General features: G+C 41.1%; 1 protein-coding gene and 1 pseudogene across 2 annotated transcripts; both read left to right on the top strand.

Moving 5' to 3' along the window:
• SUPV3L1 (Suv3 like RNA helicase) lies at nt 559–27,981 on the top strand. The gene is given in 16 exon segments (XM_001928898.6): nt 559–755; nt 758–911; nt 4,301–4,378; nt 5,228–5,335; nt 6,564–6,678; nt 8,141–8,309; nt 10,362–10,473; nt 14,372–14,449; nt 16,743–16,834; nt 18,098–18,278; nt 19,353–19,446; nt 21,434–21,653; nt 24,286–24,366; nt 24,714–24,890; nt 26,442–26,590; nt 27,285–27,981. Coding segments are annotated over 16 exon segments (2,367 nt in total). The 5' UTR covers nt 559–632; the 3' UTR covers nt 27,721–27,981.
• Nucleotides 21,716–22,330, top strand: LOC100154753 (annotated as a pseudogene). The gene has a single exon (XR_299439.3). The product of XR_299439.3 is annotated as a 60S ribosomal protein L23a pseudogene (transcript).

Raw genomic sequence — 27,991 nt, forward strand, 5'->3', positions numbered from 1 at the left:
ACAAATTGCTCATATTAGAGTATAATTACTTACACACAGGTCATAACAAGGGGTTTACCTAAGCACTTGCAGAACAAAATTCCTTAGCAACAATCCTGATGGGCAGATCGTTTTGTTCTCTAACATTATTCCATTAGGAAACCAAAGTTAATAACCCAAAGAACTTTCCAGAAATGCTCTTGAAAACTTGGAGTCCCAAAGCCATGGAGAAAGGCCGACTACACCGATAGGTGCCTCTCCAAGTGGTGCGCCCTCTGAGCCCTGCCGCACTGCCCACGTGCTTCTGAATAGGGCCAGCGTCCGTCACGTGATGCACCTCGCAGGCCCCGCCTCTCAACTGTGACATCCCCAACCGGTGCCTGATTATTTTCTTTTCTTTAAAGAAAGCTGGCTCCAATTTCCAATAAAAAGAGAGAGACAGAGCACGAACTTACAAGAAGTTATCTTTTCTGATTTTTCACTTCTAAGCTTTCCTTTCCCTTTATGAACCGCCTTTCAGCACTCGGGCGTTTTCCTGGGCAGCTTTGCTGTTCTGGGTCTTTGCGGGCTGTAGGCACTGGCGTTGTGCGTCACTGTCCGCCGCCGTGTCCCCAGGCTACTCCAGCCTGCCTCCTTTCCAGTCTGCGGCCTCAATGTCCTTACCCCGGTGTGCCCTGCTGTGGGCTCGGCTCCCCGCCGGGCGCCAGGCTGGCCATCGGGCAGCCGTCTGCTCTGCCCTTCGCTCCCACACTGCGCCCTTTCCTGGGCTCTCGGGCGCGTTTCTGCCGTCGCCTGCGCCTCCTCCTCCTCCTCCGCCTCAGGAGGCTCCAAAGCCCCGAACACGTCCTTGTTCGTGCCGCTGACTGTCAAACCTCAGGGTCCCAGCGCGGATGGCGACGTCGGGGCCGAACTAACTCGCCCTCTGGACAAGAGTGAGTGCACGGGCTGGAGAAGGCGGCCAGGCTGGTGTTTGTAGGGCTGAGGAAGCTGTCCTTCCTTCCCCTGGAGACTTGCGGTCCCCTTGAGCGTTGTCACTGTGCTTGTCAATGTCCATCTCCCTTGTTGGTTTGGGAGCCGTTCAAGGCTTGGGACTGTGTCTCATTGATTCTTTAGTGTGCTGCGCCAGAAACTGGCCTTGTTCTTCTCGCTGTTCTCTGAATGGTTACATTGTCCCATCCTCTTGTGATGGGGCAGTTCACGTTTTTTGAGTCGTTAGGTGGACCACTAATTTTCTAGCATCCTCTCTCTCCTCCCCGGTGGTTCAAAACTATTGCCCCGAGAAAGGACAAGGGAGTGAGGCAGTGAAAAGCCAGAGGAGAACTTTGCTCAGGATTATTTGTCACTGACTGGGCACCTACACAAACTAGACGCAGTGTTAGGCTGTATAGTGGCTGTCAAGAGGAACCAGATTCATATCCAGATCTCTTCCACTCCAGAACCTTATATTCTCATGGGAAGGAAGGAAGCACATACAGATGACCAACTGTATTACAAACTAAAGCATGACAAGGGTGTGCTTCCCAAAGGTGGTAGGTACTCTGATCATTGTGGGCCCCAGAGAGAAAGGAATCATTTGGCATCAGCAAGTGGCAAGACCTAATCCTTTTGCTCCCCTGCAAAAAATTGTTTAGTGTTTTTCCATTGTCCCCAGTTGAAAGGGGGCTTCAATCTCTAATATGCCTGGAAGGCCCTGCCTGGTCTAGCCTGAGTACCTCTTGGAGAGGCTTCATTGCACAGCACTCTCCTTGTTTCAGCGACATTGGTGAGATGTGAGCTTGTGCTTCAGGGCCTTTAGTATATGCTACCCTTTAGGCCTAGAATACCTCTGTGATTCTTTCTTCTTCTTTTAAAATAGCAGTGACTAATAGGGAGCGTTTGCTAGAGATAAATACTGTTTTAAGCATGTGACATTTAATCTTCCTAATAACCCAGTGAAGTAGGCAGTTTTTATTCCTGTCAAATACTTACTGAATGTCTGTTACATGCTACTATGTGCCAAGCACTGTTCTGGTCAATATGGTAGGTGCTGTTTTAAAGATTTTTTTTTTTACATGTATATGTATTTTTTTTTTTTTGGTTGATTATAACACATTTAGCGATGTGAAGGTAGATTGACTTAAGTAGAAAGACAATGCATATTTGTGACAGTCATACAGCACTTAAGGGAGGGGCCTGATTTACATTTTACTTCTCTTTTCTCCATTTCCCAAATGGTAGAAAGAGAGTAGTATTTTCTCTGCTGATGTCTCTGGATTGTGAAAATCACGATAACATGTTTGGCAAAGCACTTTGAAAAGTGTAAAGGGGAGTTCCCGTCGTGGTGCAGTGGTTAGCGAATCCGACTAGGGACCATGAGGTTGTGGGTTTGGTCCCTGCCCTTGCTCAGTGGGTTAAGGATCTGGTGTTGCCGTGAGCTGTGATGTAGGTTGCAGACGAAGCTCGGAGCCTGCGTTGCTGTGGCTCTGGCGTAGGCCGGGGGCTACAGCTCCGATTAGACCCCTAGCCTGGGAACCTCCATATGCTGCGGGAGCGGCCCAAAGAAATAGCAAAAAGACAAAAAAAAAAAAAAAAAAAAAAGAAAAGTGTAAAGATAACAAATATAAACTAGTATCATGTGTATTAAACATTTGATATAAAGTAGAGGGATTCCCATTCTGGCTCAGTGGGTTAAGAACCCAACATAGTGTTTGTGACTATACGGGTTCAATTCCTGGCCTCACTCAGTGGATTAAGGATCTGGCATTGCCACAAGCTGAGGTGTAGGTCACAGATGCAGCTCAGATCCTGCGTGGCTGTGGCTGTGGCCGGCAGCTGCAATCCTGATTGAACCCCTAGCCTGGAAACTTCCATATGCCACAGTTGTGGCCCTAAAAAGAAAAAAGAAAAAAAAAAGTTACAAAGAAAATGGCCATTGCAGCATCTTTTTGGGAGTGGATAATAAGGTAATTCTTATTATGGAGATTTTTTTTTTTTTTTTTTGTCTTTTGTTTTTGTTGTTGTTGTTGTTGCTATTTCTTGGGCCGCTCCCGTGGCATATGGAGGTTCCCAGGCTAGGGGTTGAATCAGAGCTGTAGCCACCGGCCTACGCCAGAGCCACAGCAACGCGGGATCCGAGCCGCGTCTGCAACCTACACCACAGCTCACGGCAACGCCGGATCGTTAACCCACTGAGCAAGGGCACGGACCGAATCCGCAACCTCATGGTTCCTAGTCGGATTCGTTAACCACTGCGCCACGACGGGAACTCCAGATTTTTTTTTTAATTGAAAGCAAAACCAAATTCCCTCATTCTGAAAAACAAATTTTTGTTACAAAACAAATTTTTGTTAGTGGGATGCTTTATCCAGGCTTAATTTCTTCAGTGAGTGTTGTGTGTGTTGTGACTGCATGAAAATGCAGTTGGTACTCTTATGGGGGATAAAAATGCGGGCCACCCAGCCTTCCTGTGTTTCATGATCAAAGACTGCATCCTCAGTTTTGGCCTGCCTTCCCAGAAATGAAGAGTATATGGCTGGATCAGTAAAATATTTATTACTACAGAATAATGCAGTAGTATTTGAACATGTAAAATGTTAATAAAATTTCATCTTGATTAATTTAAAATATTTTCACCTGTAAAATTAGTGATTCATAACAATGTGTTACTTCGGCAGGCATCTAATTCAGCCTCAACTACAGTACAGTAATTTCTCCCCTGTCACCCATGAAATACGGTTACCTAAACCTTGCTTGAGGACTTTCAGTGACGAGCTAGCACTTTTGTGAGGCAACTCCTTTTCCCTTTTCTAATTACTAGTAAGTTCTTGGATAAATTCCACTGACATCTGTTTATCTCACTTTCCACTGGTTTTAGTTATTCCATCTAGAATGAAACATGTGTAATCTGTTTTTCCTGACATCATCTTCAAACTAAAGATCTTCCCTGGCTCCTTTAGTTATTCTCAGATAAGCATAAGCATTGGTCGTCTTTCTAGATACCTTTTGGCTGCCCACTATTAATGTTGAAAATGGTTGTGAATAAATGAAACAGAACATGGTTCTCTAAAAGCAGCCTGACGGAGGTTGAGGGTGATGCTGATCCTGTAGCACCACCCTTACTCCTCTGCCATGTAACAGCAATGTTGCATCGTTTGACTTTACTTTTCTAGAAACTATTAAACCATAAAGAGTTTGTGATCAGCTAAAACCTTCAAGGTCTTTCAACACTCAACAGACTGCTGCCTTAAGTGTTATGACTTCAGGCTTCTTTTGCTTTGGGGGCTCTTCTCTATCTGGAAAACAAATGTTGAACATATGTTAAATTTTGATATCTTTCTTCCAGATGAAGTCAAGAAGATCTTAGATAAGTTTTACAAGAGGAAGGAAATTCAGAAGCTGGGTGCTGATTATGGACTTGATGGTAAGGCTAATAACATTTCTATGAGAAACATTTTATTACTGTTGAGGTTACAGCTTTGTCTTTATCATGTGGGCCTGGACACACAGGGTAAGTACATAGTTGTAATCTGGAAGCTGTCCCTGGGCGGGAAATTGGCAAGATGCAGCTGGCGAGCATGTGTTAAGCTTTCTTTTGTGCTGTACTAGGACGTCACTTTTAGCCTAGACCATAACAAACCAGCTGTACTGCAAGGGAAAAAGAAGACACTTTGGTGAATTAGGTGTGATGTGTATGTGTACTTTGTTTTTTTTTATTTTATTTTATTTTTGTCTTTTTGCCTTTTCTAGGGCCCCTCCCGCGGCATATGGAGGTTCCCAGGCTAGGGGTCAAATCGGAGCTGTAGCCACTGGCTTACACCACAGCCACAGCAATGCGGGATCTGAGCTGCGTCTGCAACCTACACCACAGCTCACGGCAACGCCAGATCCTTAGCCCACTGAGCAAGGCCAGGGATTGAACCCGCAACCTCATGGTTCCTAGGCGGATTTGTTAACCACTGCGCCACAATGGGAACTCCTACTGTTTTTTTTTTTGCTTTTTAGGGCCACACCTGTGGCACATGGAAGTTCCCAGGCTAGTGGTTGAATTGGAGCTGCACCTGCTGATCTATCCCACAGCCACAGCAGTGTGGGATCCGAGCTGTGTCTGTGACCTGCACCACAGTTCATGGCAACGCCAGATCCTTAACCCACTGAGCGAGGCCAGGGATCGAACTTGCCTTCTCAATGGGAACTCCTGTATGTGTACTTTTTAAAAATGAGACTTTAAGTGAAAACTAAGCCCTGCCTATTTTGATTTTGTTTCCCACAGCGCGTCTCTTCCACCAAGCTTTCATAAGCTTTAGAAACTATATCATGCAGTCTCATTCCCTGGATGTGGACATTCACATTATTTTAAATGATATTTGCTTCAGCGCAGGTAAGTGTTTAAAGACTTTAAAATCCTGTGAAACATACTTTCTGTTTCTTTCCGTATGTCATGTTTAGTTCTCTAGTTAGGGCTTACTTGCTTTAGAGTAGGCCCTATTCACATCCTCTGTAAATAATTCAGTGCTTTCACAGGAGGCCTTTTAGGTCCTTTTGCCTGTATAGTGGGTCTCTGAGCTAGTTATTAAATCATCCATATGTCTTAGACTGGAGGAGGACTGGGGCCTTGATCTGTCGCCCTCTGCTCTTCACTTTGTGGTCGTGTAGGCCACCGTGAAAGGAACTCTCACACAAATAGAATTAATCCATAACAGATTCCATCTCTTTCTTCCACTGGCCTCTTTCTCTCTCACATCAGGACAAAGCTCTTGCTATAAAAGAAAAGAAAAGGTAAGAACATCATTATTTTGTTCCCATAGGCAGTTTGGCTTTGGTTATATTTTTATGTATTTGACTACTAGACCTTTGCCCTGGGCCAGGCACTGAGATAGAACCTGGACACAAAGCAGAATGGGACCCAGCCGCACCCTCATCAGTGCCACTAAGGTGTGACGACTTCTTGCTGAGGAATCAGTTCACTTCTGTGTTTTGTCTCTCAGTGGTCTCTGTAGTTTAAATGGTGTTCGCACCTGTATTTCTCTTCAGTAACCACAGGCCTTCTGTCTCATGTATATTTCTAGGCTCTTTAACTTAACTTTCATCACTGCTGATCTTTACTTGTTTGCACTGAAGAAGTAGGACATGGTTATTGACAGCCAGTGTTTTGTTTTCCGGGAAAGTAGAGGTGAAGTAAGGAAGAAAACATATGACAAAGCAGGATCTCAGGAAAGGATAGAATTCCTTGTTCTAGGGTTTTTCTTTATTTTGTCTTTTTAGGACTGCACCTGTGGCACATGGAAGTTCCCAGGTTAGGGATCGAATGGGAGCTACAGCTGCCGACCTACACCACAGCAACACAGGATCCCAGCCACATCTGTGACCTACACCACAACTCACAGCAACGCCAGATCCTTAACCCACTGAGCGAGGCCAGGGATTGAACCCGCAACCTCATGGTTCCTAGTCAGATTCATTTCCACTGTACCACGATGGGAACTCCCTAGGGTTTTTCTTTTTATTCTAGCAATGTCCCCTTAACTCACTAAGAAAAAAGTTTTCATTAAATTTAGTTATGGATAACATTTAGATTGTACATATTAATGCAGTGTTTTATTTTCCAGCTCATGTGGATGATTTATTTCCATTTTTCTTGAGACACGCAAAGCAAATATTTCCTGTGTTGGAGTGTAAGGATGATCTACGTAAAATCAGCGACCTAAGAATACCACCTAACTGGTTAGTTTCTTTATTTGTGGATTTGAAGTTTTTACTTTCTAATCTTGGGAAATTTATGATCATTATGTATTTTTTATTGTATGCTGATGATAAATCATAAGTAATTTAGATTGCTTTGTTTTCTCTAGAAAAAAGGGAGTTAATTCTGGCAGACAGTTAACTGGTATCTCCCCTTGATCCTATTCAAGCTTGGTTTAAGGGTTTATTGGGGCGGATCTAGAGTAGCCCTTTAGGAGGGTGTTCTTGCAATTCAGGTGTGGTCTTCTAATGTCTCACCTGAAAACCTGGGCTTTTATGAGCTCTCTCCACCCACCACCATGGCTGGGACTCCAGCATCACCTGGCACTTTGCCACCTCTTTGAGGCTTTCTACTCAAACTCTTAGCAAGCAGTCCTCTGCTAAGCCCTGCACATGTTTAGTCCAGGCCTTGGCCAAGGATCCAAGGAAGCCCCACACAGACTTCAAGACTCCCTTCTACTGCATCCTTGCCTTCTACATTCTGGCCTTCAAATTCCAGGTGCTTCAGCAGCTTTGACCTTGATCTTTACTGCTCAGCTCAGTGGGACTATTTTTACCTTGCTTGGGTTCTGCCTCCTTGTGCCCTACTGGGGTATAGCAAGGCTCATCTCAAGTGTTCCATTCTTTAAGGGCTTGTAGACCTGCACTGCCTGTTGTCCGTGCCTTCAAGCAGCTGCTGTGTATATATATTTTGTGCAATTTTGTACTTGTTTATGGTGAGAGGGCAAGTCCATTACCATTCATCATGGCCAGAAGCAAAAGACTGAGTCATTATATTGAATATGCTGAAATTCAGAAGCCTAGGAATATTTACTTACAGGACATATGTAGAGCTCTGGAAATAATGTGAAATTATTACTGGAGCTGATGGCAGTTTAAATTTATTTTAAGTAACTCTTGGAGAAAAGAGATTTGTACAGTGGCAAGAATATTCAAGAAACTAATTTGTATTTGGACTTTTCTGTCCTCTAGTTAGTAAATGCCATTCTTGGAAAGCAGTCATTTTAGTGTGAATGTGAAGCTTATCATTTAATTTAGTTTTTCAAAGATGCTATCTTGTGGAGTTCCCATTGTGGCTCAGCTGTAATGAACCTGACTGGTATCCATGAGGCTACAGGTTCGATCCCTGGGGTTTAGTGGATTAAGGGTCCAGCATTGCCATAAGCTTTGGTAAGGGTTGAAGCCATGGCTTGGATCCCGCATGGCTATGGCTGTGCTGTGGCTGTGGTCTGCAGCTGCAGCTCCGATTTGACCCCTAGCCTGGGAACTTCCATATGCCACAGGCAGGCCCTAAAAAGCAAAAAAAAAAAAAAAAGAAGAAGAAGAAGATGCTATCTTGTGAATGTTGAGGTCGTTTCAGTGGAATTTTTTTTTTTTTCAGTTAATACCTTTGTCAGGATTTTGAGGTGAATGGGATTAAACTGTTTACTTACTCTTGTTTTAGGTACCCAGAAGCTAGAGCCATACAGCGGAAGATAATATTCCATTCAGGCCCCACAAACAGTGGAAAGACTTATCATGCAATTCAGAAATACCTGTCAGCAAAATCTGGAGTGTATTGTGGCCCTTTAAAATTACTGGCACATGAGATCTTCGAAAAGAGTAATGCTGCTGTTAGTATATTACCAAATATTCACTCTTTTTCTTGTTAATTTGGGGGAGACTAGAGTGAAGGGAGGGTAAGGGGAGGGCATATGTGATAATTTACTGTCAACGAAAATTGCCATATTGCGTTGTACCAAAGAAGCCATAAATTATATTTATATATATTTATTTTATGTACAATGGAGAAAGAGGATGATGCTGCCAACTGAATTCTGACATGCCATCCATTGTTAAGAGGTATCGGATTTCAGAGTTACTAAAATGTGAAAAAAATGTTTGTATTAGAATGAGTGAAATACAGTAATAAAGAATATCTTACATATACAGAGAAATATGGGGAGTAACATAGATATAAATTGAAACCACTCCCCAACTCCTATGAAATTCCAATATTTTGCCATACTTGGGTTTTTCTTTACTTTCTTAACTTTTTTGGGGGGGGGGCTGTCCCCATGGCATGTGGAAGTTCCTGGGCCAGGGATTGAACCCACCCCTCAGCAGTGACCCAAGTCACGGCAGTGACAATGTTGGATTCTTAACCCACTAGGCCACCAGGAAACTCCTTTTTTTTTTTTTTTTAAACTTTTTTAAGAATTAAAATATTGGGAGTTCTCATTGTGACTCGGTAGGTTACAAACTATCCTCCATGAGGGTTCGGGTTGAGTCCCTGGCCTTGATCACTAGGTTAAGGATCTGGCGTTGCTTGCTCTGAGCTGTGATGTAGGTTGCAGACTTGGCTCAGATCCTTAATTGCTGTGGCTGTGGCCTAGGCTGGCAGCTGCAGCTCTCATTTGACCCCTAGCCTGGGGATTTCCATATGCTGCAGGTGTAGCCCTAAAAAGCAAAAGAAAAAAAAAATATTACTGATACAGCTGAAACTGCCCCTGAACCCTTCCTTTGCCTTCTCAGAGTTAATCACTACTCTGTTGTGGTATTCATATTACCTTTTTTTTAGCTTAAACCTCTGATGCTATCTACTAGAACTAATGATAACTGAAGCCACCTTTTCAAACCTGAAAAGGACTGAATGTCCTGTGGTCCGAAGTATCATTTCAGTAAACGAGCCATATTTTGATTCATTATTTTATTATAACTTTATAATGTGAGATTAACCAGTTTGGGTAGGTAATTTGCATTTTTTATTTCTTGTTCTGAATAATTTGGGTAGTTTGCAGAAATAATGCCTCTTTATTCATGAATGCTTAAAAATATTTCCCCAGAACACAGTCTTTCTTTTACATAATTTCAGGCTATTCATCTATAGCAGAACATTTAATATTGATGGAATACCATTATTTAATCCACAGTCCATAATCAAATTTTGCCAATTGTCCAATAACAATGCTGCCGGTCCACCTCCCTGTCTGCCCCAACCCCAGCATTCTGTTCAGGGTCTCACCCTGTATTATATTGTCATGTCTCTAATGTCCATTCATCTAGGACAATTCCTCAGTCTTTCTTTACTTTTCATAACCTTTACATTTTGAAAGACTACAGGTCAGTTGTGTGGTGAACCCCGCCTCAGTTTGGATATGTCTGGTGTTTCCGCATTAGTTTCAGGCCACTAGGAAGACCATCTGTTCCAGTTTGCGTGGATTTTCCCAAATTTAACACCAAATGTTCTTCGTCCTGGGGAACCCCTTCAAATATACCACAGCATTGGTGTTGGTTCTTGTCAAAGATATTAGTAGGTCTTTGTATATTCTTAAATTTTATTTATAATATTAATTTTGAACACAAACAATTTATTTCATTTCAGAAATGGAAATAGTACGGAAACTGTTGAAATAGTACACAATTAAAAATTAAAACCGCTGCAAGTTCTCACACTTCTGTTACCTGAGAATTTAGCTGATTTGCGATATTTCCAAGTTTACATAGGTTATGTGAGACAGTGGATTTTATTTTTTTATAATTTTTTTTAAGGATTAGATATATTTTGTTTTAGCTATTGGACAAATTTGATGTAATGGAGAGAATGCTCTATTAAATATTCAAAGCTTCTTTTTTGCTGTTGTTCTCAAGGTGGAAATAATTCCAGTTTTCTTTTGTCATCCTAGGGTGTGCCATGTGATTTGGTAACAGGTGAAGAGCGTGTGACAGTAGAGCCAGATGGGAAACAGGCTGCCCACGTTGCTTGTACTGTTGAGATGTGCAGTGTTACAACTCCCTGTACGTATACACCATTGTCGAAACTTTATGGTTTAGTATTTTTTTTTTAACTTAAAAATATGCATGAACATATGAACTGTGTTTTTTATTGTGAAAAAAGGTTTAAATTGAGACAAAGAAGAAAATAGTACAGCAAATGCCCATACTTACCACTACTTACAAATGCCATACTGGGTGTTCCTTTTGTGGCTTAGTGCTAATGAATCTGACTTTTATCTGTGAGGATGCAGGTTTGATCCCTGGCCTCACTCAGTTGGATAAGGATCTGGCGGTGCAGTAACTGTGGTGTGGGTCACAGACACCCCTTGGATCCTGTATTGCTGTGGTGTAGGCCGGCAGCTTCAGCTCATATTCCACCTCTAGCCTGGGAACTACCATATGCTGTGAGTGCAGCCCTAAGAAGACCAAAAAAAAAAAAAAAAAAAAAAAAAATCCGAACTTTCTGTCATGTTTGCTTTTGAATTTTCTTTCCTTTTTCCTCTTAAAAGTTAACTGAAATGTTGGAATTTCTTTTTGGTGCAGTGGGTTAAAGATCCAGCATTGTCATTGCAGCAGCTCAGATTGCTCCTGTGGCACGGGTTTGATTCCTGGCCCAGGAACTTGCATGTGCTACACGTGCGGCCAAAAAAAAAAAAAGAACTGAAAAGTTAACAAGCATGAATTTTCCTTTGTATCACTTCCCAGTACAATTCCTCTCCTCTGTTTTGATCCAACTGGAGTCAAGTATTTAATATATACCTTTCCTGTCTTTTTTTTTGTTGTTGTTTTGTGGTATCACTGATGTATATTACCTGTTGATACTGTAGAGTGTGTATTTTAAAACATTATTATTATTATTATTATTTTGCATTTTTTTTACGGCCACACCTGCAGCATATGGAGGTTCCCAGGCTAGGGATCTAATTGGAGCTATAGTTGCTGGCCTACGCCACAGCCATAGCAACTCAAGATCTGAGCTACATCTGCGACCTACACCACAGCTCACAGCAGTGGTGAGCTTAACCCACTGAGAGAGGCCAGGGATCGATCCTGCAACCTCACAGTTCCTATTTCATGTAGGAGTTCCTGTTTCCGGTGTGCCACGACAGGAACTCCTACATGATTATTTTATTGTATTATTGTTGCACAACTTGCTTTTTATTCTACACAACATGTTTTTGGGTCTAGTCTTGTTTACATAAATATTTCATCAACATATATATCACATGTGTTATTTAAATTGTTATGTAAGTATTCTCTATTATGAATAAAATTATTCCTCTATTAAAGACTATTTAGGTTATTTAAATTTTTTTGCTATTATGTATAGTGCCACAATTAACTTCTGTTTACGTACTATAGTTTTGGGTGTTCCCGCCATAGCACAGTGGGTTAAGAATCCCACTGCAGTATCTTGGGTCTCTGTCCCTGGCTTGGCACAGTAGGTTAGAGGATCCAGTGTTGCTGCAGCTGTGGTATAGGTCACAGCTATGGCTCAGACTCAGTCCCTGACCTGGAAACCTTTATATGCCTCAGGTGCAGCCATAAAATTAAAAAAAGAAAAGAAAAAAGTACTGTAGTTTTGAAAATATTTTAAATGAAAATTTACTATATAGGCAATCATTTTTCATAATAGAAAAATAAATGCAAAGAGAAGGAATAAAAACATATGTAACTCCCCGATTCTACCCATCCAGAATCAAACATGTTAGTTAATCATGTGGTTTATATTTTCTGTTTTGTGTTTGTACTGTATTCATACACCCTCGTGTGCTTTGTGGGTGTGTATATTAAATAAAATAGGAGTTATTCATTATGTACTATTTGATAGCTTGCCTTCGCCTTTTAATAATCCTAACTTTCTTGAGTTCCTGTTGTGGCTCAGTGGTTTATGAACCCAACTATTATCCATGAGGATGCAGGTTTGCTCCCTGGCTTCGCTCAGTGGGTTAAGGATCCGGTATTGCCAAGAGCTGTGGTTTAGGTTGCAGACTTGGTTCAAATCTGGTGTTGTTGTGGCTGTGGTGTAGGCCAGCAGCTTCAGCTGCCTGGGCAGACCCTAGCCTGGGAACTTCTATATGCTGCAGATATGGCCCTAAAAAAAAGAGAAAAAAGAGGGAGTTCCCGTCGTGGCGCAGTGGTTAACGAATCTGACTAGGAACCATGAGGTTGCGGGTTCGGTCCCTGCCCTTGCTCAGTGGGTTAACGATCCGGCATTGCCGTGAGCTGTGGTGTAGGTTGCAGACGAGGCTCGGATCCCGCGTTGCTGTGGTTCTGGTGTAGGCCGGTGGCTACAGCTCCGATTCAACCCCTAGCCTGGGAACCTCCATATGCCGCGGGAGCGGCCCAAGAAATAGCAACAACAGCAACAACAACAACAAAAAGACAAAAAAAAAAAGAAAAAATTTTCTGAGTAAGTGGATAGTTTTTTAAAAATCAATTTATTCTAAAAGTAGTACATAGTAAAAATTTTAAATAGCATGTATAAATCAAAATTCCCTCTTCTGCCCCCTTTTCTAATTTTGTTTGTATACACCCAGATATGCTAAGTAATTTTAAAATTAGCTCTCTTCTGTTTCCTAAATGTCATTGTGGGCATATTAAATTTTTAATTTTTAAAAAATATGCTCTTCTTAACTCCTTGGTATTTGAGGAAGACAACTAAAGTATAAATGGCTTTAAAAGAATAAAATAATATGATTGGAGGAGTTCCCATGGTGGGGCAATGGTTAACGAATCCGACTAGGAACCATGAGGTTGTGGGTTCGATCCCTGGCCTTGCTCGACGGGTTAAGGATCTGGCGTTGCCTTGAGCTGTGGTGTAGGTCGCAGACGCAGCTCAGATCCTGCGTTGCTGTGACCCCTAGCCTGGGAACCTCCATATGCCGTGGGAGCGGCCCTAGAATAGGTAAAAAGACAAAAAAAAATAATAATAATATGATTGGAAATATTTTGGCGTTAGAAAATAAAATGCAGATTTTTTTTTTTTTTTTTTTTTTTTTTTTTTACCATAGTAATGAGCTTAAAACCTCTAAGACCGAGCAGAGCTGGAGCTTAGGGTATTGACATATTTTGCGTGTCCTCCTAATACCCGTTTGTATTCCTGAGGTGGAGGTGCTTCATTTACTGCAGGGCTATCTACTTCTGGTTCCTGGGATTGTCTTTCACTGCTGTGTGGGATAGTCCAGGCTGCCTCCGGGTTTGCAGAAAGCAGGACAACTGAACCTGCTCACTTTGGGAAGCAGTACAGTAGAGTGGTTAAGAATTTTGAAGAGTGGGGAGTTCCTGTCATGGCCCAGTGGAAACGAATCTGACATATCTATCCATGAGGACACAGGTTCGATCCCTGGCCTTGCTCAGTGGGTTAAGGATCCGGTGTTGCCGTGAGCTGTGGTGTAGGTCGTGGACACAGCTCGGATCTGGCATTGACTTGGCTATGGTATAGGCTAGCAGCTATACCTCCAGTTCAACCCCTAGCCTGGGAACCTCCATATGCCATGAGTGAGGCCCTAAAAAGACAAAAAGGCAAAAAAAAGAATAACAGGATATGCAGGAGTTCCTGCTGTGGTGCAGTTGGGTTTAAAAAAAAATTTTTTAAAGAGTGAATTTTGGAGATGATCCGGAATTTCATGTATTTTACTCTTACAACTTAAGTAACTGCCCATGCTGTATAACCTTGAGCCAATGACATCTCTGGGCTTCTGTTTATTCTTCTGTAAAATGTAAATGTAAATAACGATGATACTTACCTAATGGGCTTGTTGTGAGGATTAAATGAGTTATAATTGTAAAGTGCCTAAAATAAGCCTGCCAGAAAAGAAGCTCTTGGTAAACAGTGACAGTGATTTTGGTATTGTGATTTGTTGATGATGTTATTTAAGTAGATTGTCTTGCTTATGATAACTTTTTTTATTTTCAGATGAAGTGGCTGTGATTGATGAAATTCAGATGATTAAAGACCCAGCCAGAGGATGGGCCTGGACCAGAGCACTGCTAGGTTAGTGGTCTTATAGCTATAAAACCCATGCTTTGTGACATACAGATGCATTTTATCTGCTTGACATTGCCAAATAGAGCCAACTGGATCCTCTCTTGATATAAATCACAAAAAAGTCAGCTAAGTGTGTCTTTTAGTTTTCTAAATATTGTTTTAGTAATGAGAAGTCCATTTTTTCTAGTATGAAATTAGGATAATCCTAATTAATTATTTAATTAGAGTTCAGATCTCACCATATTTACACAGCAACTATTAACATTTTGGTGTTTCATGCCAGTCTTTTTTTCATCCATATGGTGTTTTGTGAATATATAATATTTGTATCTTGCTTTTTTTCATTTTTGTCGTTTCATAGGCATTTTTAATACCATGTATCAATATTGCATATTCTCCCACATGATATCACTTACATGTGGGATCTAAAATATAGCACAAATGAACTTCTCTGCAAAACAGAAACAGACTCACAGACATAGAAAACAGACTTATGATTGCCAAGGGGGAAAGGAGGGGAGGAAGAGGGATGAACTGGGGGTTTGGGCTTAGTAGATGCAAACTGTTACATTTAGAATGGATAAACAAGGTCCTACTGTACAGCACAAGGAACTATATCCAGTCTCCTGGGATAGTTCATAATGGAAACGAATATTAAAAAGAATGTGTGTGTGTATAGCTGAATCGCTTTTCTATACAGCAGAAGTTGGCATAACATTGTAAATTAACTATATTTTAATTTAAAAACTTTTTTTTTTTTTTTTTTTTTTTTGTCCTTTTGTCTTTTGAGGGCCAGCACCCAAGGCATATGGAGATTCCCAGGCTAGGGGTCTAATTGGAGCTGTAGCCACCAGCCTACGCCACAGCCACAGCAACGCAGGATCCGAGCCATGTCTGTGACCTACACCGCAGCTCATGGCAACGTCGGATCGTTAACCCACTGAGCGAGGCCAGGGATTGAGCCCACAACCTCATGGTTCCTAGTCAGATTTGTTTCTGCTGAGCCATGACGGGAACTCCAAAAAGTTTTTTTAAATATTGTTTATTCTCCATTGAATAGCTGTATTGTTGAGTCTTCCCTTGGTTTTTGTGGGAGATGGGTTCTGCATCCATGAATTTAACCAACCACAGATTGAATGTTTTCAGTCCATCGTTGGTTGAATGTGCAAATGTGGAACCTGTAGATATGGGAGACAAATTGTAAATTGTTCGAAGGAGTTGAAGATTTTTCCCTATTATTAATGATACAGTAAAAATCTTTGTGGCTATGGCATTTTATTGATTTACCTTATTTCTTTAGTATAGGCTCCTGAAGGTGGACTTGAGGTCCACAGACAGGAATGAATGTTTCTCCTGCTTGTTATTGAGTGACTTTTTGATCAGCATGTTGTAGGGCAAGTGTTTTCAAATTTAAAAACAAATAAACAAGCTCTTTCTTCAAACCAAAAGTGCGCACTGGAGCCTGTAATATAAGATAGATGAAAGTGGATATGCTCAGGGATAAGGAGCTTGGAGTTTCTTCTACCTCCCAGTCTCTTAGGCACCTCAGTGATTCCATGGAGCCTGATTTAAAACACAAAAGTGTAAGACTGATGTTCAGTATTAACCATCAGAATGCCAGGCTCTAGTTGAGGCTGGCTTCACCCTCAAGTAGACTCAAACCCTTGCAAAGTAGTTGAAACACCCTGAGGTTTATAAAAATGGTGATAATTTTTGCCCACTAGAAGATTTTTATTTTGAGGTTTGAGACATAGGTAGTATTTACAAAAACACTTGCTAAAGTTGTAAAGCAATAGGTAAGCAAACTTAAAATATTTTTGTTATGTAAAGTGTTGAATATCTAATTTTATATCTTTGAAATTTTTGAAAATCTGGAGTTCCCATCATGGCTCAATGGTTAATGAACCCGACTAGTATCCATGAGGACTCAGGTTTAATCCCTGGCCTTGCTCAGTGGGTTAAGGATCCGGCCTTACTGCAAGCTGTGATGTAGGTGCAGACTCTGTTCGGATCCCATGTTGCTGTGTCTGTGGTTTAAGACTGCAGCTACAGCTCTGGTTCAACCCCTAGCCTGGTAACCTCCATATGCCACGGGTGCAGCCCTGAAAAAGCAAAAAAAAAAAAAAAATCCCTTGGAGTTCTTGGGGGTTCAGGCTCAGTGGGTTAAGGATCTGGTGTTATCACTGCAGAGCCTTGGGTCCCTGCTGTGGTGCAGGTTCAATCCCTGGCCTGAGAACTTCCACATGCCATGGTGTGGCCCAAAAAATTTTTTTTTAAATCCCAGTTTTTGATTTAACAGGACTCTGTGCTAAAGAAATCCATTTGTGTGGAGAATCTGCTGCTATTGACCTGGTTACTGAGCTTATGTACACAACTGGGGAAGATGTGGAGGTACTTGATATATGCTTCATTGTGAAGGTAGCATAGTGAATAGCCCTGAATACCCAGGCAGTGGCTTCCTAGTCCCCAGATAGTGGTGAAATCAGAACATAACTAAAAAGAAAGCTTCATTGCCTCATAGTTGAGTAGATCATACATAGTCGGTTGAACCTCATGATACAAAGTTCTGTCCAAGTGGCTATCACACTCTACGTCTCCAAAAGTACAGAGATTATCTTTTCCTAACAAAACCTTTTGGAATTTGAGCAGATTTCTTTAGAATTAAATAAATCAGAAATGTAAGAAGTTTGAGGCTCAGAAAATGTTCATGATTTTCAAAGTTTCAGATATCAGATATGGGGGCCTTTGAAATAGATCTAATTGGTACAGATAGTTTATATCCCTTTTTCAAATTTTTAAAGTAGGAAGGGAGTTTCCGTCGTGGCGCAGTGGTTAACGAATCCGACTAGGAACCATGAGGTTGCGGGTTCGATCCCTGGCCTTGCTCAGTGGGTGAAGGATCCGGCATCGCCGTGAGCTGTGGTGTAGGTCGCAGACACGGCTCGGATCCCCTGTGGCTGTGGCTGTGGTGTAGGCCGGCGGCTACAGCTCCAATTGGACCCCTAGCCTGGGAACCTCCATATGCTGCAGGAGTGGCCCAAGAAATGGCAAAAATACAAAAAAAAAAAAAAAAAAAAAAAGTAGGAAGTAACTCATTCTATTTAATCATACTTTTTGTTTTCTTTATTAGACATGTGTAATAAGATGAAATATTTTTGAATTGATCCATTAGTTTTGTGCTCAGCTTTCAGGAAGAGATAGTAGAATGTAGTGGAAAAAATTCTGGGTTCTAGTCTTGGCTTTACTGTTTTTCACTTTGTGTTTTTAGGCAAATCACAGAAGGCTAGAATTGGAAAAATCCTCAAGAGACCTAATCTTTTATTAGACTCTATTTTACTCTTTTTTAAAATTTTACTTGTTCATACAATGAACATAACAGTAAACTCTTCTGAACTTACCAAGTTGGTATGAAAATCAAATATATATGCAAGTGCTTTAAAAATTTAGGAAACCCTCTATTAAATTTTATTAATTTAGAAATACCAATGAGAACTGATGGTAACAGTTAAAATATCAAAATAAATGTTTTTCTGTATTTTCTCTTGAAAAAGTTGGAACATATCAGTTTTTAGCTTACCTTTGATTATGAGTTTTTCACAATTAGAAGAAGTGAATTAGGTGTGTTATTTTACAATTTCATGTCTTTTATTGTAGGTTCGAACCTACAAGAGGCTTACCCCCATTTCTGTGCTGGATCACGCACTAGAATCTTTAGACAACCTTCGGCCTGGGGACTGCATTGTCTGTTTTAGCAAGAATGATATTTATTCTGTGAGTCGACAGATTGAAATTCGGGGATTGGAATCAGCTGTTATATATGGCAGTCTCCCACCTGGTAATTACTGACTTTCATTATGATAGAAAATGAAATGTGTCTCTCTGTTTTTTCTTTTTGTCTTTTTCTAGGGCAGTGCTTCGGCATATGGAGGTTCCTGGGCTTGGGGTCTAATTGGAGCTGTAGCCGCCAGCCTATGCCACAGCCACAGCAACTCCAGATCCGAGCTGTGTTTGCAACGTACACCACAGCCCACGGCAACGCCGAATCCTTAACCCACTGAGCAAGGCCAGGGATTGAGCCCACAACCTCATGGTTCCTAGTCGGATTCATTAACCACTGAGCCATGACAGGAACTCCAAAATCTCTTAATTTTTGACACTTATGTAGAGCTATATATAGAAAACACAGTAGAAGATTACGAATTAAGGTTCTTGGTGTATATAATTTGTTATAGGTCATATAAACATTTCTCTAGTTCTGGAGTTCCCGTCGTGGCTCAGCGGAAACAAATCTGACTAGTTATCCATAAGGACGCAGGCTTGATCCCTGGCCTTGCTCAGTGTGTTAAGGATCTGGCATTGCAGTGAGCTGTGGTGTAGGTCGCAGATGAGGCTCAGATATGATGTTGCTGTGGCTGTGGCATAGGCCAGCGTCTACAGCTCCAATTCAACTCCTAGCCTAGGAACCCCCACATGCTGCAGGTGCAGCCCTTAAAAAAAAAAAAAAAAAAGTTTCTCTAGTTCATCTTTGTGAGGATAGAAGTATTCTAATTATTTATAGCTCTTGTTATATGTTGCTATTATTAGACTATTTTAAATGTTGAGCTGATGATTTTCTTATAGAAATGTCATTAAAATAAATGTGAACTTGGTAATATTCTTTAAGTTGTAGTCCTGAAATCTGTTAATAAGTGTCCTCAGAAATGACAAGGCTAATGTGGTAGGAGATTGTATTGTTCTGTGTGGGGATATTTAGAGGATTGAAAACAAAGAATAAGTGACTATTTGAGGATATAAAGAAGCAAGTTTGAGACAGTTTTGTCCATAAAAATGAAGAGTAGGAGGTGAGGGTGTCCAAGATAATGTAGTAAAGGATTGAGAACACTGATTTAACATAAACTTCTTGTTTTAGGGACAAAACTTGCTCAAGCAAAAAAGTTTAATGATCCTGATGATCCATGCAAAATCCTGGTTGCTACAGATGCGATTGGCATGGGACTTAATTTGTAAGTAATTTGTTTTGAATAATTATGGGTATTCAGTGGGTTAGATGGCAATTTGAAAACTTCTAGGAGTTCCTGTCATGGCACAGTGGAAGCAAATCTGACTAGGAAGCATGAGGTTGGGGGTTCGATTCCTGGCCTTGCTCAGTGGGTTAAGCATCTGGCCTTGCCGTGAGGTGTGGTGTAGGTCACATGTCGCTTGGATCCTGTGTTGCTGTGGCTGTTGTGTAGGCCCACAGCTATAGTTCCAATTAGACCCCTAGCTTGGGAACCTCCATGTGCTGAGGGTGCAGCCCTAAAAAGCAAAATAAATTAAAAACAACAACAGAAAAACCCTTCTAATTGGCATTAGAATGACCAAATACTTTGATTTAGGAGACTGGGTGTTATAGATCTGAGATTAATTTACTTAACACCTCTTGAGGGAATGAAGTGAAAATACCGCATAGACTAGGACATTTTTTATTCCTTTTTACAGCTGCACCTGTAACATAATGGAAGTGCCCAGGCCAGGGGCTGAATCGGAGCTACAGCTGTGGCCTACACCACAGCAACATCACATCTTTAACTCACTGAGCAAGGCCAGAGATCGAACCTCCATTCTCACAGAGAGAACACTGGGTCTTTAACCCACTGAGCTACAGTGGAAACTCTGAGCACTAGGACTTTTGAGTGCCTCTCTCTCCCATTGCCAACCTGTTACATTATCTGACTTTATTTTCAGTGTCTGAGTCAACAAGTGTGTGTGCATGTTATGCAAGTGTGGCCAACCATTATCTTTAGGGGTTAACAGTATTAAACCCTCTCTGGGGAATGAAATATTCCTTTATGCATGGAAGAACTTTTCAAAGCCATTAATAGCAGCCAGTGTTTAATAGCAGCTTAAGAACACTTTATAGGAGTTCCCGTCTTGGCTCAGTGGAAGTGAATCTGACTAGCATCTATGAGGATGTAGGTTCGATCCCTGGCCTTGCTCAGTGAGTTAAGGATCCGGCGTTGCCATGAGCTATGGTGTAGGTTTCAGACGAGGCTTGGATCCCATGTTGCTGTGGCTGTGGTGTAGGCCAGCAGCTACAGCTCCGATAAAACCCCTAGCCTGGGAACCTCCATGTGCTGTGCATGTGGCCCTAAGAACATTTTATGTAGTTTATTTGTAAGAAGGTAGCCTTATCGAGGTACAATTTACATACTGTACAGTTCACCCATTTTACTTTATTTATTTATTTATTTATTCAAATTCAGTCCCGTGACCTATGGAAGTTCCCAGGCCAGGGATTGAATATGGACTGCAGCTGCAGCCTATGCTGGATACTTTAACCCGCTGTGTTGGGATGGGGATCAAACCCATGCCTCTGCAGTGACCCAAGCCTTTGCAGTTGGATTCTTAACCCACTGTACCACAGCAGAAACTCCTGGTTCACCATTTTAAATATATAATTTGGTGCTTTTTATTAAGTTTACACAGTTTTTTAAAAAAATACTAAAGAGAGGAAGAAGAATTACTGGAGTTCCCATTGTGGCTCAGCAGGTTAAGGACCTGACATAGTGTCTGTGAGGATGCGGGTTTGATCCCTGGCTGCCTCACTTAGTGGGTTAAGGACCTGGCATTGCCATGGCTGTGGTGTAGGCCACAGCTGCAGCTCTTATTCGACCCCTAGCTCAGGGACTTCCATATGCTACAGCTGTGGCTGTAAAAAGAAAAAAATTAAAAATTAAAAAAAAGAATTATCTGCTGTGGCTCTGGCGTAGGCCGGTGGCTACAGCTCAGATTCAACCCCTAGCCTGGGAACCTCCATATGCCGCAGGAGCGGCCCAAGAAATAGCAAAAAGACAAAAAAAAAAGAATTATCAACAAACCCCTTGACTTTATTTTGTAAACAGTGGGCAGTATTGCAAGTAGGCTTAAACTAAAATTAGAGTGAGCATTTCTGCAATGAACCAGATGATGGAGAGACAGTAGTTCTTGAGATCACTTTTATTTCTATTTCAGGAGCATAAGAAGAATTATTTTTTACTCCCTTATGAAGCCCAGTATCAATGAAAAGGGAGAGAGAGAAATAGAACCAATCACCACTTCTCAAGCCTTGCAGATTGCTGGTAGGGCTGGCAGATTCAGTTCGAAATTTAAAGAAGGAGAGGTTACAACAATGCATCGAGAAGATCTCAATTTATTAAAGGAAATTTTGAGTAGACCTGTGGATCCTATAAAGGTAGGGTGTAACATAGTAATTGCTTCTTCTCTGTGGGAAACAGTGATTCCTTCCTTCACCCTCTTTTTAGACTTGCCTCAGACACCTGGAAACAAATAAGCCAAAGAAAATTTTGTGCCATGAAAATCATGTCAAGCTTTTCACGAAGATGGCACCGAAGGCGAAGAAGGAAGCCCCTGCCCCTCCCAAAGCCAAAGCCAAAGCAAAGACTTTGAAGGCCAAGAAAGCAGTGTTGAAAGGCATCCACAGCGACAAAAAAAAGAAGATCCGGACGTCACCCACCTTCCTACGGCCCAAAACACTGCGACTCAGAAGGCAGCCCAAATATCCTCGGAAGAGCGCCCCTAGGACAAACAAGCTTGACCACTATGCCATCATCAGGTTCTATCTCACCACTGAGTCAGCCATGAAGAAGATAGAAGACAACAACACACTTGTGTTCATTGTGGATGTCAAGGCCAACAAACACCAGATTAAACAGACTGTGAAGAAGCTCTATGATATTGATGTGGCTAAGGTCAACACTTTGATCAGGCCTGATGGAGAGAAAAAGGCATATGTTCGACTAGCTCCTGACTGTGATGCTTTGGATGTTGCTAACAAAATTGGGATCATCTAAATTGAGTCCAGCTGGCTAATTCTAAATATAAAAGTTATCACTAAAAAAAGAAAAAAAAGAAAATCATGTCAAGGAATTCCTATGGTAGCTTAGCGGGTTAGGAACACAGCTAATATCCATGAGGATGTGGGTTTAATCCCTGGCTTCACTCAGTAGCTTAAAGGATCTAGTGTTGTCACATGCCAGGCATAGGTCACGGATGTGGCTTGGATCTGGTGTCGCTGTGGGTCTGTCGCTGCAGTTGCAGCTCCGGTTCAACCCCTAGCCCGAGAACCTCCATGTGCCATGGATGCAGCCCTAAAAAGACCAAAAAAAAAAAGAAAAGAAAAGAAAAAAGAAAGAAAATCATGTTGAGAAAGCCTTGCTGTTTTGCTTTTGAGAGGCCTAATAGAGACCTCCTTGGTCAGAGAGTGATAAGCAAGTGAAAGATTCAGATTTTAGAAATGCAACTGTAATGTAACAAGTTTAGTAAACCTGATTTCCCCTTAGTTCTTCCTATAATCTAGCAGTAGGTGGAGATGGGACACAGCTGCATAACTTTTGGACACTCGGTTACATCAGCAGTTTGAAAATTGCCAGAAACTTTAAAATAGAAGAAACCATTGAGTGTGGGCTAAAAACAGCATTCAGCTATAAAGCTTTGAAGCCGGTAAAGACAAGGTTAAATTTTGGTTAGTGTAGTCAATGAGGCGGAAGTGTACGTATTTTATTTATTTATTTATTTTTAAATTTATTTTTTTTTTTTGTCTTTTTGCCTTTTCTAGGGCCGCTCCTGCGGCATATGGAAGTTCCCAGACTAGGGGTCTAATCAGAGCTGTAGCCACCGGCCTACACCAGAGCCACAGCAACGTGGGATCTGAGCCACATCTGCAACCTACACCACAGCTCACAGCAACGCCGGATCCTTAACCCACTGAGCAAGGCCAGGGATCGAACCCATAACCTCATTGTTCCTAGTGGGATTCGTTAACCACTGAGCCATGATGGGAACTCCAAGGAAATGTATGTATTTTAAACAAACTGTTATAATTTAAAGTTTGCCTGGAAAATTCACTTAATGTGGCTCATCTCATTTTTAGTTACTCTGAGTAAAGGAGTATATAAATGAGATAATACAAGAAAAAATTCCTGGAGGAATGCTATGGCGGAAGTCATTTCTGTAGCTTTTGTTGAGAGTGTGGTTGATAATGGAACTCACTCATTTTCATCCTATTCCCTCATTTCTTGTGTTCATACTCAACCTTCCTCCCATGTCTCTCTCTTCCTTTCCTCTTTCTTTTTCCCATTCCCTTTTTTTCTTGCTTGTACTTACCTATGGGCAATTCTTAGCATTGCAATACACAGTTAAAGATAACTGACCTCTACTTTAGATGTTTTCTTTTCTTTTTTTGGTCTTTTTAGGGCCACACTTGCAGCATATGGGTCCCAGGCTAGGGGTCGAATCGGAGCTGTAGCCGCTGGCCTACGCCAGAGCCATAGCAACTGGGGATCTGAGCCGCATCTTCGACCTGCACCACAGCTCACAGCAATGCCGGATCCCTAACCCACTGAGCAAGGTCATGGATTGAAACTGCGTCCTCATGCATGTTAGTCAGATTCATTTCTGCTGAGCCATGATGGGAACTCCTAGACATTTACTATTCTATGTATGTCTCTCAGTTTTATTGTCCTGATTAAAGTGATTGGGTTTTCCTTGTTCATTTTTGTTCAGTGGAGATAATTGAGATCCTGGCAAATATTTTTGATACTCTATCAGATCATTATAGATTTTAGAAATATAGCCAAAATAGAGGCAAAAGATTAATTACTTAATGGTTATACTTGGTTAGTTTTACTAAATTATCTCATCAGCTTTCCTAGTTGGTAATACATGGCAGAATATGATGCTTTTCTCTGTTTTGCTCAAATTGTTGTCACTTATTTGGCAAGAGCTTAACCTGAATCTTGAAATAACTTAAGAAAACTTATCCTTAAAAAGATAAAAGCTTATGGTTGTTTTCTTTTTTACTAAAGGCAGCTGGTCTTCATCCAACTGCTGAACAGATTGAAATGTTTGCCTACCATCTCCCTGACACAACGCTTTCTAATCTCATTGTAAGTAGAAACTCTTAAATATCTTTTCTAAAAATGTTGATATGTCAGACAATTACTGGTTAACCTCATGGACATGAATGGATAGTTGGTTTTTATGAGATTGCTATTTATGAAGTTTATTTTGAAATTGGAAGTCTTCTCTCAAAATCTTGTGAGACTTTTGTCCTGAGGAGTATTTCATATTGGGAAGGCTGTAGAGGAAGTCTGTTAGCTTGAGGAAGCAGCGAATTAAGCTAGCCTTGCTGGAAGTCTGTTACTGGATTAAAGTGATTCTCTTTTGTAGACTGGAGTACTTTTTTCATGCCCACCTAGGCAGTCCAGTAATTTAATATGTTTTTCCCCCCCAGGATATTTTTGTAGATTTTTCACAAGTTGATGGGCAGTATTTTGTCTGCAATATGGATGATTTTAAATTTTCTGCAGAGTTGATCCAGCACATTCCATTAAGTCTACGAGTGAGGTATGTTTTCTGCACAGCCCCTATCAACAAGAAGCAGCCTTTTGTCTGTTCTTCGTTGTTACAGGTAAGTCTTTGATATTCTGAGTCGTTTCAGGTTGATGCATTTTCCCTGAACAATACTTTGTTATTCAAAATAAAGCTATCAGAGAGTACTTTCTAACATGAAATACTATCTAAAAACTTAAATTTTAAAATGACTTTTTTTCTTGCAGATAATTTTTTGGGAAAGGGGGAATTATTGCTTTGTATTTGGGCTTATATGGTAGCCTTTTTGAAGACGCTAAAACAAGAGTAATTAAGTGTAGTTTTTCAAGGGAATTGGGTCTTTGATGATACACTTTTTCCTCATTGGTGTTGGGTGATATTTTTTGGAAGGGAGTGGCAATAATGTTCATTTTTCTCAACTATAAGGCACTGCATGAATTTATTTGGTGCCAAGATTCCAGCCCCTTTTATTTTAACTCATCGGGTAGAGATGCAAATCTCTGACTTCTGAGGAGCGCAAGATTCACCCGAACAAGGCGGCATGAAAGAGCAGTGGGAGCTGAACTTCCGTTTCTGCCATGTCCTCTCACCTCTCTGGGCTCTTGCTCTCCCCCTGCTTCTGCTTAGAGGGCCCTCCCCACTAAACCCAAAAGTCTCCTCTTTTTTTTTTTTTTTTTTTTTTTTTAGGGCCACACATACAACATATGTAAGTTCCCAGGCTAGGGGTCAAATCGGAGCTATAGCTGCTGGCCTGGGCCACAGCCACAGCGACATGGGATCCGAGCCTCATCTGCGACCTACACCACAGCTCACGGCAACGCTGGATCCTTAACCCACTGAGTGAGGCCAGGGATCAAACCCGCAACCTCATGGTTCCTAGCGGGATTCATTTCCGATGTGCCATGATGGGAACTCCTGCAGTCGGATTCTTAATCCACCATACCACACTGGGAACTCCTCAAATCTCTCTCCTTTTTTTTTTGTTTTAAGGCAGCACCTGCAGCATATGGAAATTCCCTGGGCCAGGAATTGAATCCGAGCCATAGCTGTGCAATGCCAGACCCTTTAACCCAGCACACCAGGTCTAGGATTGCTCCTGCACCTCCTCAGTGACCTGGTGCAGTAAGGTTCTTAACCCTCTGCACCACAGTGGGAACTCCTCAACTCTATTTCTAAATTTACATCTTAAATTATTTTAGAATTATATAAGTAATACAATTTTTTTTTTTTGCGTGGAATTAAAACATTAGACATAGGTTACTTTGGGCTACCACCCTAGTCTCAATTCTCTGACATAATTACTATTACGAGTTTATGTGTATCCTTGCAGATCTTTTCTGTTACGTTTGCCTACTTACCTGTATAAGTAGAAATTCTCATTTTGTTGGGCGGATATGTTTTCCTATAAATGTTATAATGCGTTTGTCTGCAACTTGCCTTTTTCTTTTTCCCTTAATATGTCTTAGAGATGTTCCATGTGTGGGTATTTACCTAGGAAATATGTTTCTTAAGATTGATGGCCCAGATTCATTTCTGCTGAGCCACGACTGGAACTCCTGTCATCTTTTTTTTTTTTCTTAATCACAGACTGAGGTGATTTCACCAAACTCCTTGCTTCTGTTTCTCTCAGTTTGCCAGGCAGTATAGCAGAAATGAGCCCCTGACCTTCTCATGGTTACGCCGATATATTAAATGGCCATTACTTCCACCTAAGAATATTAAAGACCTCATGGATCTTGAGGCTGTTCATGATGTCTTGGATCTCTACCTGTGGCTAAGGTACTACATTTTTCCTTTATGTGCTCTCATTTTTTTAAGTAATAGGGCAAATCAAAGGTTTTATGATGGTATTTTGCATTTTCAAATTAGGCACATATTTGCAGGGTGCTCTTTTGTGTTTATTGTCCATTAAGGCAGTTGAGCCTAGTTCATACCCATTCCAAAAATGACTTAAGGAGTTCTTAGGATTCTGGTTTAGAAAGGTAGGTGAAAAAGTCCACTAAATCCTTGTGGACCACAAATGATGGTCCCTGAACCAAAAGCATTGGTACCACCTGGGAGCTTATAAAAAAAGAATATTAGCAGTTTTTTTTAAAAGAGAGAAAAAAAGCATATAGAGACTGTCAGGCCCACCCCAGACCTAATCATATTCTCCATTTTTAGATGGAGAGTGATTCATGTATACACCACAGTTTGAGAGATGCTGCTCTAGATCAGTGATTCTCAAAGCCAGGCTTGTCCTATCACAGGGACATATTGGAATCACTTAAGATATGAATAATAACCCGCTCTGTTATAATGACATAACCCTCAGTTGTGTTGGTGCAGAAGTAAAGGTTAAGCAAAGGCGCTGGACACAGTTTGCAAAAAAGAGAACATTTGGAATTAATTAGTGTCAAGACATAGTTGTCATTGAGATTAGTCCAGTGGCTAATAAGATTTGTTCCTATAATGTAATATGTCTTTTTTCCAGCTACCGGTTCATAGATATGTTTCCAGATGCCAGCCTTGTTCGAGATCTTCAGAAACAACTAGATGGTATTATCCAAGATGGTGTACACAACATCACCAAACTGATTAAAATTTCAGAGACGCATAAACTGCTGAATTTGGAGGGCTTGTCAGCAGAGCGCTCATCCCGTTTGTCAGGAACATTAAAGAGCCAAGCCAGAAGGAATCGCAGCACCAAAGCTTTAGGGAGTAAAGCTGCGGAGCCCCTCAGCCCTGCTGCAGGAGAGAAATCCCTTGCTTCCAGATTGGTGCAGCAAGGCCTCCTCACTGCAGACATGCTGAAACAGCTGGAGAAAGAGTGGATGACACAACAAACTGAGCATGGCAAAGAAAGAACAGAATCTGGAACTTACTCAAAAGGGACAAGAAGAAAGAAGAAGGATCCTGATTCAGATTAGTTTTATTTTTATTTTTGCCAATAAAATCTATTTTAAAATCTTTTTTTTTTCTTTATATGCATTTACTGCCTGCTATGGTACTGTGGCTTTTTACTGGGTTTTTTGGCTTAAAAAAATTCACTCTTAAGGATGACTAAACTGCTGTTTGTTTCCATGTTCAAGAGATTTTATTTAAAGCCTCATTTAATGGCCATTTGTAGTATATCACTAAGACAATGCACTGAAAAGAACTCTGCATGAGGATAAAATCAGTTTGATGAATTGTTTTGAC

Source organism: Sus scrofa, chromosome 14 (genome assembly GCF_000003025.6).
Source record: "Sus scrofa isolate TJ Tabasco breed Duroc chromosome 14, Sscrofa11.1, whole genome shotgun sequence".
Lineage (NCBI taxonomy): Eukaryota > Metazoa > Chordata > Mammalia > Artiodactyla > Suidae > Sus > Sus scrofa.